Source organism: Lampetra fluviatilis, chromosome 71 (assembly GCF_964198595.1).
Source record: "Lampetra fluviatilis chromosome 71, kcLamFluv1.1, whole genome shotgun sequence".
NCBI lineage: Eukaryota > Metazoa > Chordata > Hyperoartia > Petromyzontiformes > Petromyzontidae > Lampetra > Lampetra fluviatilis.
The window spans coordinates 2158930-2170864 of NC_136345.1; the positions used below are offsets into that span (position 1 = coordinate 2158930).

Consider the following 11935-nt stretch of genomic DNA (forward strand, 5'->3'; position numbering starts at 1 on the left):
CTTAGCAGCGTTCATTGAGACGCTGTTTTTCCGACAGCTCTCTTCTTCACCTGAGGACGGCTGCTTTTGTTGTGGCCGAAACGTCGTGAGAATTTTATTTTATTATGGTTTATTTTTATTATTTTATTATCTCCCTTCTACGTGACTTTACCGAAATAACCAAGAAAATGAATCCCTGCAGTCACGAAAGCTTTAAATCGAAATATAATTTATTCAGTTACACTGCTGCTCGCTCGGGGAGGGGATTGTGCGAACCCCGCAAGTGACGTCATGTCACCTCCTGCTGCCGCATGACGTCACGACATACCAGGAAGCTTCTGCTCCGCGCACGGAGATCCGTGGTGAGAAGTTTACATCGTGGAGGTTGTTGTGGTGGTTGTTGTGAACCCAGGTAGAGCCTTGCTCCTTCTCCCTGTCGTAGGATTATCAATTGAGTAGCAGCGATTATGGAATCGATGTCCAGGTTGAAACATTACAACGCGGGGCCTAGCCATGCGGGGATTTGCCTCCTGTCCTCGCCTGATTGCATTTGCTTTAATTATCTGCTTAAGTTTAATTTGTCTTCACCTGGCTCACTACTTTGAAACTTTGTTTTACTTGAAATATTTCTACGATTTTATTTTACCAGGCATAGCCCACTTGAGCTACACCGCTCGTTTTCAGAAGCGACCTGCCCACAACACAGTGGACTTATCAACGTGTGGTAATGTTTATCGGTCAAATACTCAAAACGCGTGGTGATGTTGACTCTAAATGTGCAGGGAAAACCGCAGGATCCGGAGGAAAATCCACGCGACCACGGAGAGAGAGGGACACGCAAACTCCAAATATACAGCCATAATACAGGTTTGTTTGGGATTGATCGCGTAAATAAATCAATGTGTCGTTAACCCCGCCACCACCCGACACAGCCAATTAGTAAGAGGTTTGTCACGTAAACAGAACGTGGCCAGTGCGTCACTAGTACAGCACTAATGTGTAGTGTAGTGTATAGTTGTGTATAGTGTAGTGTATAGTTGTGTATAGTGTAGTGTATAATGTAGTGTATAGTTGTGTATGGTGTAGTGTACTAGTACAGAATATCAGTGTGTTGGAGAGCCAAGCCACAACATTTGCAATCTAAGTACAACGTTTTGACAGTAATTCCAACCAGCTTCATCAGACGACAGCCAAATGTTGCGGCTTGGCTCTGTGGGAATAGAAATCGGCTCGCTGGGTTCATAGCGCAGCACGCTAACCGTTGCACTACTGCTCCCCACTCACTCACAAACTTCATCGGAAGTATAGTATTTATCCAGCAGTAACTAAGTTAACCGGCTTAGCTCAGGTCTCAGTAATCAAACACTAAGAGTAATGTCTGCTTTTTTATGTAATTAAGGTCTATCGTACCATATGGAGGCTTGGGGATTTGGGTTCTTTGTTTTTTATGTCTCTGCCTCTGCTCACATTCATTGACGATTTTTATGATTTTGGGCAAGCCCGTCTAAAGCTGCGTGACCAGGAGTTGGAGCCATTTACTGTTCAACTTGGCTTGTGACAGAAATTAAATCTGTCCCCATGCATTACATTACATAGCATCTTCATTAGTTATGCAGTTTGAAAAGCTCAATAGCCATATAAATAAATTGCATTCGTTACAGTTAAAATGATACCCGCATCGATGCCTGGTTATAGTTAAGGGATCGTTCCCTGGTCAACCATGTTATATCTGCTGATGATCTGGAAATGGCTACTCAATGAGATGGGGTTAGATAATCTCGTTTTGTGCCTGGATAATTCCATCATGAAAGGTGGCCTTGCGTATGTTCCACCAAAATAAATCACCGGCCTGGGAATTTCATGTCATACAACACTGTACCTGCTCAACTCTCCATGAGTAATCAAGCATTTCTACAAGTAATGGAGGAGCTCCCATACCTGGTTAATGTGTTCACGACCAGCTCTGGTTTGGCAGCCAAAGTCTCACTTGAAATTTGTCTAGCAGCATTCTTTCATTCGACTGTGTAACACTGTGTGAAAGCTTCCTGGGCTTTTGTTCCATACAAAGCTGTGAGTGTCCATCGCCAAGGTCTAGTCTGTCTGAGACCATCCCTCTCCCTACCATACTGGCATCGCACCCGCCTCTCACCCTTCGTCCTGTGGATGGTGGGCGCACAGGACGGTGCCACGCAGCCATTCCAGGTTGAGCCCAAATGGGTTATGTGGGTCTGCTAGCCACCAGGCATCGTTCCATGAGTGATATCAATATATAATATCTGTAAGGAGTTCCCCCAATAGACTGTCTTAGGAACTCTACCAGACACGTCCCACTGGGGGACGTCCCAGGGGCCTGGCCCAGGACATTCTGGTGGGAATACGTCGCTTGGCTGGCTTTGGGAACGCCTGGGAATTCCCCAGGAAGAGCTAGATTCTGTCGCCAGGGAAAGGGAGGTCTAGACTGCCCTACTGAATGTGCCGCCACCACCAACCTCACCAAGACGAGGATTTAGAAATAAATGAATGAACAAAAGCTGTGAGTCTTCTTGGCCACATATATTACTCCTTTCTCTGTGGATGCAAAATATGAACTTATTTTAAGGACTGTCTGTTCTGGCTTTTAATTAAGGCTGGCCTGCTTATGATCCCCTCTATTGAACCAAACAAAGATTGTATTAAAACCTTACAGAGCCCTAAAATATCAGTACAGAATATAATCTGAGACTTTGGCAGGCGAGGCTGCATTGGTTGGGTCATTAATTCCGCATAAACAGACAGCATGCTCAAGCATCTTCTGTTAGTCCAGATGTTACGGGCTATGCGGGCATGGCATTGGCTAGAGAAGAGATTGGAGGGTGTGGAGTTGATCAGACCTGCCTCTGGAAGAGGCCCGTGACGTATGCTGCAGGGCAGTTGGAGGTATTTGCTCTGCAACAACAATGAGGTTGGAGTAGCAACGATCACATGAATGGGTGGAACGCTGGGTGCCTCAAATGCAGCAAGACAGCAGGAAAAACAGCTGGTGCGTCTGTTAATCATCTCAGTCAGTCATCCCTTGACACCTGGATCATTCCCATGACATGCTGACAAGTGATCCACACTTACATGGCATTCATGTGAAATATATGTGTATGTAAGAGTTTATCTATGTGGGGAGCGGTGGCGCAGTTTTTCCACTGTGTAACAAAAACAATGTCTTGTTCCTGGGTAGTATGTGTTATTTCCTAATTGCTTTTGCCTCTTAAGTACAAAAAATGGCTATTCCCCACAAACTTTGCTTTTGTGACCAGGACAGTGATATTTAGAAATTTACCTCTTTTCAATGAAAAAACAGGTGAATTTGTTATTTTCGTTCACGTACAATTCTGGTCACAAAAGCAAAATTTGTGGGGAATAATAGCCAATTTCTTGACTCTTAGGCATAAGCAATAAAAAAATAACACTTAGTACCCAGGAACAAAAATTGTGTTACATAGTGTTATCACAATTAAAGTTTGATTATCTCCGACAACAAACGTGATTGATTCGTGAAAACGTAACTTATTGTGGGGAAGCATTAATACTGAGCATATGAAGGTGGCCAGGCATGGTTCTGAACACACCACCACCTTTTTTCCATGCCAGTGTGTGTTACAGTGTCAAGTTTGTATTTGCAGTAAAATATATTAACTCGATTGAACACGGAGGTTAAATCAAAACAATAGTATATACTTTTTTTCTTCTGAAAATTTTTAGGAGAATGGAAACAGGAAATTAACACTGCACATATGCAGCTGAAGTTAGATCTGTTCATCCCAGCATTCAAGGAAATCTGAGCCTGGCTTCATGCCTCTAAGTTAGCGATTGAACATTAATTTATGCATTTCTGCATAATAAAAATAGTATTATTTTCAACACCCTTTGCTATGTTAGCTGCATTTTTCTTTCATAAATATTCCTTTTGTAGCCAGACAACCGAAATTGTGTGCTTGGAGTTTTAGGTTAACATTCATTTTGAAGATACTAGGGCTTCCAGGTTGACCATTTGCCCTCTAATTGTGTGCCCGTGTGATGAATTTGGGAATCTTTTTCATATTATCATGAATATGTGAATGAGTATAGACATGCAAGTCATGTGTGACTGTATATATGCATTCCTTTGTGCCTCAATACTGACGTAGATGGTGTGGATATTCTCTTTTTTCTCTCTGCAGCTGACGCTTCCTCTGCAAAATTGGTTTGATGGAGCAAAGGCACTCAGCGCAGCTCGGTACAAAAAGGCAACAACGCGACCAGCGTGCATACAGCACGGATCGTGTTGGACATTTAACACAGCACCAGATAACTCACACAGGAGAGAAACCCTTCAAGTGCACTGTGTGTGACAAGGCATTTTCATATCCATCAGTTCTAAGGAACCACCAGAGAACACACACAGAAGAAAAACCCTTCAAGTGCAGTGTGTGTGGGAAGGCATTTTCACATTCATCTGCTCTTAAAAAACACCGGAGAACACACACAGGAGAAAAACCCTTCAAGTGCAGTCTGTGCGCGAAGGCGTTTTCACAGTCATCTGCTCTTGTATTACATCAGAGAACACACACGGGAGAGAAACCCTTCAGTTGCACTCTGTGTGGGAAGGCGTTTGCACGTTCACAACATCTTAAAATACACCAGAGAACACACACAGGAGAGAAACCCTTCAAGTGCACTGTGTGTGACAAGGCATTTTCACATTCATCAGTTCTTAAGAACCACCAGAGAACACACACGGGAGAGAAACTCTTCAGGTGCAGTCTGTGCGGGAAGGCGTTTTCACAGTCATCTGGTCTTGTATCGCACCAGAGAACACACACGGGAGATAAACCCTTCAAGTGCAGTGTGTGTGGGAAGGCATTTTCAGATAAATCTCCTCTTAAAAAACACCGGCTAACACACACAGGAGAAAAACCCTTCAAGTGCAGTCTGTGCGGGAAGGCGTTTTCACAGTCATCTGCTCTTGTATTACATCAGAGAACTCACACGAGAGAGAAACCCTTCAGTTGCACTTTGTGTGGGAAGGCGTTTGCACATTCACAACATCTTAAAATACACCAGAGAACACACACGGGAGAGAAACCCTTCAGTTGCACTCTGTGTGGGAAGGCGTTTGCACAATCACCATATCTTAAATTACACCAGAGAACACACACTGGAGAGAAACCCTTCAAGTGCACTGTGTGTGTGAAGGCGTTTGCACATTCACAACATCTTCAATTACACCAGAGAACACACACGGGAGAGAAACCCTTCAAGTGCACTGTGTGTGACAAGGCATTTGCACAGTCATCAGGTCTTCATAGACACCAGAGAACACACACGGGAGAGAAACCCTTCAGTTGCACTCTGTGTGGGAAGGCGTTTGCACAGTCATCAATTCTTAAAAGACACCAGAGGACACACAAGCATCAGAAGATCCCCAAGAAATGGAGTCTGAAATTGGCTTGTGAAAGTCAAAGTGCTGCAATGAGCCCATCCCTCATGAAACCAGAAGTGAATCCCAGCTTGGACACTTTTAAAGGTATCAAGGTGAAATGTGAAGAGGCGAAGGTGAAATGTGAAGAAGTGATGAAGAGCGAAGAAGTGAAGGTGAAATGTGAAGTGATGGTGAAGAGCGAAAAAGTGACGGTAAACTGTGAAGATGAAGATTCAACTCCAAAATCGTACCTTCACATCGATGGAGACAACGTGAAGCAGGAGGAGAATTCTGACTGCGAGGCAGAGCTAGGCAACTCCCAGCAGTTTGTGGAAGTGGAGGTGTGGGTGGACTTCTTAGACAATACAAAGTCAAATGGAGACCCGGTAGATGGGTAGACTTGAGACAATGAAGCTCCAATAGATGCACCTTTGTCACAGGCCTTTAATGAAAAGAACGTGAAATTGAACACTGAATTCCTGGGTTCAACCTGCAGAGTAAGAGCGGCGAGTATTTGTTGACCTGTGGGTTGGGTAGATGAAGAATCAGGAGCAAGAGCCAATACGCTTCTAAGTATTCCACTGTTATATTTATATTTGCTTTGATATGGTGTTTAATTGCCTCAGCAACTCAGTTTCATATCTCATCACAAACACTCGAAGAGCACCTTCAAGTGGCAGCTGCCTCTGTGTCATAAGGTGACACTGCTGTCACCTGCATATGGGCATGAGTCTGTCAGTAGGGGGTGATGATTGATGTGTAATCTTCATTATGTAATTTCTGGATAATGTTTGAAATTGCCCAAATATTGACCATGACACCAACATGCAATGACCTATGCGTTTTGAATGACACAATCGTATGTTTTACATCCACTGTTAAGCAGACGGTGCATATTTTGTTTAATGTTACTGGAGTAGCCAGACGTGCCTGTCGGATTTGAACCTTGAACCTCTGCAATAAATAGAGAATGTGCTACCACTTGGCTTCCCTCAATCTGAGTGTAGGCATGACAGCCTGAATGTTTCTAACTGGCGCAGATGTTCCATTTAGAGGGGTCCACGTTTCACATGCCTACAGAAGGGAGGGCAAAACTGGCCGAGAAGAACCGAAGCTTCATGCGGAGCGACAGACCAGGTAGCTTCCACACAGCATAGCGCAGCCGATGAAAAGATAATGCCGCCCGACTGATCCAGACAACCCACACTGTACACACGCAGTGTTCCCACAAGGTCTACACACACCATATACACAGCGTACACACAGTTTACCCACACAGTATACAAACAGTCTGTACACGCACAGTGTATACACACAGTAACAACCGCCATTCGCCACTAAGTGGCGGTGACGTCACCAAGGCGCTTGTGCCAGGCTATTTGCACGGGGCAGATCCAGGTGTCATGGGTCGACTGACTTAAATGACTGGCCAATGCACCACCTCTGCCCCTGACTGCGCCAACAAACAGTGTCCACACACAATGTTCACGTTGTTGTTGAGCTCACGCACCCAATGGGTTTCTGTTCAAGAGAGGGAGCCACAGAAATGGAATCTAAATAAACTTGAACTCTAACCCTGATCTCGCTCTCTGACGTCACCCCTCATTAACTCTGCATTATATGCGAGGGGGAGGTGTCCCCCACTAGTGACGTCATGTAACCGAGGTATTTACCCCCTCCAACGTGATTTTGAGCGTGACGTCACGTCTGCCGATTTCCGTTCCAGTAAAGTGCTTATTTGGACGGGGTCAGCAGCCAAGCACCATCACCTAACATGGGTCCTTCTCATTAACATTATTTATTCAGTTACCCTGCTGCTTCTTGGGGGAGAGAATTGTGAACCCCGCAAATTACGTCGTGTCACCTCCTGCTGCCGCATGACGTCACGAGTTACCAGGTAGCTGCTGCTGCGCGCACGCTCGCTCACTGAGATCCGAGGTGAGAAGTTTACATCGTGGTGGTCGTTGTTGTTGTTGTTGTGGTGATTGTTGTTGTGGTTGTTGTTGTGAACCCAGGTAGAGCCTCGCTCCTTCTCTATCGTAGGGATATCAATTGAGTAGCAGCGAGTATGGAATCGATGTCCAGGTTGGAACATTACAAAGCGGGGCCTAGCCATGCGGGGACTTATTTATTTATACTTATTTATTTATACTGTAGAAGGAATCTGATGAGCGATAAAGCTCTTTTTCCCAGATGTCCTGCCCTGTGAGCCATTCGGCTCTTGAATCGGGTGCAACCGCAACAAAACAACAAGTGTGTTAAAGTGTTCAAAAACGAGGGAACACGTTGCGCATGTGACGGCGGCTGTGGCTAAAGTCGAGTCCCTCAAACCTCCCCGGCTCCACACGAAGCCACCGTATCTCGCCCGTTCCACCTGTGACAATTTTCTCCGTTCAAATACCCAGTTGAGGACAATTTATTGTTATTATTATTATTTTGGATAAGATTAATTTCACATTTTCCGACGCATGGTACATTTCGACAGCTAACTTCCTGTTGGGCTTTGCCTCCTGCCCTCGCCTGATTGCATTTGCTTTATAATTCTCTGCTTAAGTTTAATTTGTCTTCACCTGGCTCACTACTTTGAAACTTTGTTTTACTTTAAATATTTCTACTATTTTATTTTACCAGGCATAGCCCACTTGAGCTACACCGCTCGTTTTCAGAAGCGACCTGCCCACAACGCAGTGGGCTGATCAACGTGTGGAAATGTTTATCGGTCAAATACTCTAAACGCGTGGTGATGTTGACTCTAAATGTGCAGGGAAAACCGCAGGATCCGGAGGAAAATCCACGCGACCACGGAGAGAGAGGGACACGCAAACTCCAAATATACAGCCATAATACAGGTTTGTTTGGGATTGATCGCGTAAATAAATCGATGTGTCGTTAACCCCGCCACCACCCGACACAGCCATTTAGTAAGAGGTTTGTCACGTAAACAGAACGTGGCCAATGCGTCACTAGTACAGCACTAATTTGTAGTGCATAGTAGTGTATAGTGTAGTGTATAGTGTATAGTGTAGTGTATAGTAGTGTATAGTGTAGTGTATAGTAGTGTATAGTGTAGTGTATAGTGTAGTGTATAGTTGTGTATAGTGTAGTGTATAATGTAGTGTATAGTTGTGTATAGTGTAGTGTACTAGTACAGAATATCAGTGTGTTGGAGAGCCAAGCCACAACATTTGCAATCTAAGTACAACATTTTGACAGTAATTCCAACCAGCTTCATCAGACGACAGCCAAATGTTGCGGCTTGGCTCTGTGGGAATAGAAATCGGCTCGCTGGGTTCATAGCGCAGCACGCTAACCGTTGCACTACCGCTCCCCACTCACTCACAAACTTCATCGGATGTATAGTATTTATCCAGCAATAACTAAGTTACCCGGCTTAGCTCAGGTCTCAGTAATCAAGCATTAAGAGTAATGTCTCTGCTTTTTTATGTAATTAAGGTCTATCGTACCATATCGAGGCTTGGGGATTTGGGTTCTTTGTTTTGTATGTCCCTGACTCTGCTCACATTCATTGACGATTTTTATGATTTTGGGCAAGCCCGTCTAAAGCTGCGTGACCAGGAGTTGGAGCCATTTGCTGTTCAACTTGGCTTGTGACAGAAATTAAATCTGTCCCCATGCATTACATTACATAGCATCTTCATTAGTTATGCAGTTTGAAAAATAAATTGCATTCATTACAGTTAAAATGATACCCGCATCGATGCCTGGTTATAGTTAAGGGATCGTTCCCTGGTCAACCATGTTATATCGGCTGATGATCTGGAAATGGCTACTCAATGAGATGGGTTTAACACGTAGGCTTTCGCGACCAATGTTATTCATAATCAACGTTTTTGGGTTTAGATCGCGTTATTTATAAATGTGTCGTAACCCTCCACCTCCCGACACGGCCAATTAGCAAAAAAGTGTCACGTTGACAAAAGACAAATAGTTCACTGCTTTAGCCCACCGGTGTGTTGAAGCCACAACATTTACAATTTGAGTACGACGTTTCGCTGGTAATTGCATCCAGCATCATCGGGCATGGTGAGGCTCTGCTGTGTCTCCCGTCCTTATATAGAGCAGCAGCAGGGTGACGTCATCATTAACTCATCAGGTGCAAAGATTCAAGGCGGGAGTGATTGTAATTATATACTAGATTAGTAATCGGGCTATTGTTACGATGCGAGTTGTAGATTAGTAATCATTTGGAATGTGTTTTATTGTGATTATGCTACATTAGTAATCAGTTAGTGTTTGTTTCCCTTATAAGGAATTGTAATGTATCTTATTTAATAATACGCTTCCAGGCCGCACTAAGCCTGTAGCTGTCTGAGCGATTAAAGTTATTTCTGTTTCTCTCAATTTCAATCGATTCTCTAATTAGTCTTTGCCAGTAGTAACTAGTTTTACACAACACTTCAACGTTGTCAAAATCAATTGAGTGTCCCTGTTGGCATGCATGTTCTGCCACTGCCGACAGTTGTGTTTGTGATAGTTTAATATTTCTCTGGTGTTCTTTTAGTCTTACACTAACGTTACGCCCTGTCTGTCCAATATAGCATCTGCCACATACACAATTAATCCGATATACACCTTCTGTTGATAATTTAGGTAATTCGTCTTTAGTGCACGTTACTAGTTGTTGAATTTTGTGTACTGTACCAAATCTTACTGTAATGTTTTGCTTTTGCAAAACACGGGCTAATTTGTCAGTTACTCCTGAGATAAATGGTATTTTTATTGTTTTAATAATCTGATCGCTTTCAGCAGTGTTGCTTTGCGATCGTGATTTGGCTTTTAGTGCTCTGTTAATTTGAGCATTATTGTAGCCATTCTGTCTTAGTGCTTCTTTAACATGTTTAATCTCTCTCACTAGACTTTCACCATCTGACACTGTTTTAGCCCGATGTATGAGCGTCTTGATAAGAGAGGATTTCTGAGCTGGGTGATGATGCGAATCTACATTCAGATAGGCATCAGTGTGCGTTTGCTTTCTGTAAACGCTGTGTGTTATTTTACCATTTAGGCCATGCCCAAGTAAAATATCCAGGAACGGGAGAGTGTTATTCACCTCCATTTCCATGGTGAACTGAATGGCCGGGTTTTGTGCATTGAGATGATTTAGAAAATCGTTAAGTGTATCTTTACCATGTGGCCAGACAACCAAAGTGTCATCCACATATCTAAACCAAAAGGATGGTTTTAATGTGCTCGAGGCAAGTGCTCTGGTTTCAAAGTTTTCCATGTACAAATTTGCTATAGCAGGAGATAAAGGAGAGCCCATTGCTGCTCCCTCCCTTTGTTTAAAGAATTCGCCTCTCCATAAGAAGTAAGTGTTATTTAAACAATGGTCTGCGAGTTTCGGAATATTTTTTGGTAAACCTGATTGGCCGTGTCGGGTGGTAGAGGGTTACGACACATTTATAAATAACGCGATCTAAACCCAAAAACGTTGATTATCAATGAGATGGGGTTAGATAATCTTGTTCTGTGCCTGGATAATTCCATCATGAAAGGTGGCCTTGCGTATGTTCCACAAAAATAAATCACCTGCCTGGGAATTTCATGTCATACAACACTGTACCTGCTCAACTCTCCATGAGCAATCAGGCAGTTCTACAAGTAATGGAGGAGTTCCCATGCCTGGTTAATGTGTTCACGACCAGCTCTGGTTTGGCAGCCAAAGTCTCACTTTAAATTTGTCTAGCAGCATTATTTCATTAGACTGTGTAACACTGTGAAAGCTGCCTGGACTTTTGCTCCATACAAAGCTGTGAGTGTCCATCACCAAGGTCTAGTCTGTCTGAGATCATCCCCTCTCCTTGTCATATTGGCATCGCACCTGCCTCTCACCCTTCGTCCTGTGGATGGTGGGCGCACAGGACGGTGCCACGCAGCCATTCCAGGTTGAGCCCAAATGGGTTACGTGGGTCTGCTAGCCACCAGGCATCGTTCTATGAGTGATATCAATATATACTATCTGTAAGGAGTCCCCCCAATAGACTGTCCCTGGAACTCTACCAGGCACGTCCCACTGGGAAACATCCCAGGGGCCTGGCCCAGAACATTCTGGTGGGAATACGTCGCTTGGCTGGCTTTGGGAACGCCTGGGAATTCTCCAGGAAGAGCTCGTCTGTCGCCAGGGAAAGGGAGGTCTGGACTGCCCTACTGAATGTGCCGCCACCTCCAACCTCACCAAGACAAGAGGATTTAAAAATGAATGAACGAATAAAGCTGCGAGTCTTCTTGGCCACAGATATTACTCCTTTCTCTGTGGATGCAAAATATTAACTTATTTTAAGGACTGTATGTTCTGGCTTTTTATTAAGGCTGGCCTCCCTATGATCCCCTCTATTGAACCAAACAAGATTGTATTATAACCTTACAGAGCCCTAAAATATCAGTACAGAATATAATCTGAGACTTTGGCAGGCGAGGCTGTATTGGTTGGGTCATGAATTCCGCATAAACAGGCAGCATGCACAATCATCTTCTGTTAGTCCAGATGTTACGGGCTAAACGGGC

At 44.0% G+C, this 11935-nt stretch overlaps 1 protein-coding gene across 4 annotated transcripts; it reads left to right on the top strand.

Annotated features, from left to right (window-relative positions):
• The first annotated feature begins 276 nt into the window (after positions 1-276).
• LOC144953003 (uncharacterized) lies at positions 277-6391 on the top strand. 4 transcript variants are annotated; one of them, XM_078883493.1, is made up of 3 exons: positions 277-338; positions 762-846; positions 4170-6391. In XM_078883493.1, exon 3 carries the CDS (start codon positions 4198-4200, stop codon positions 5806-5808), a length of 1611 nt encoding a protein of 536 aa, XP_078739619.1. In that variant the 5' UTR covers positions 277-338; positions 762-846; positions 4170-4197; the 3' UTR covers positions 5809-6391. The 4 variants fall into 4 exon arrangements, with proteins under 4 accessions (XP_078739619.1, XP_078739617.1, XP_078739620.1 ...); XM_078883491.1 differs by having other exon boundaries at positions 290-341; XM_078883494.1 differs by having other exon boundaries at positions 300-391.
• The last annotated feature ends 5544 nt before the right edge of the window (positions 6392-11935 follow it).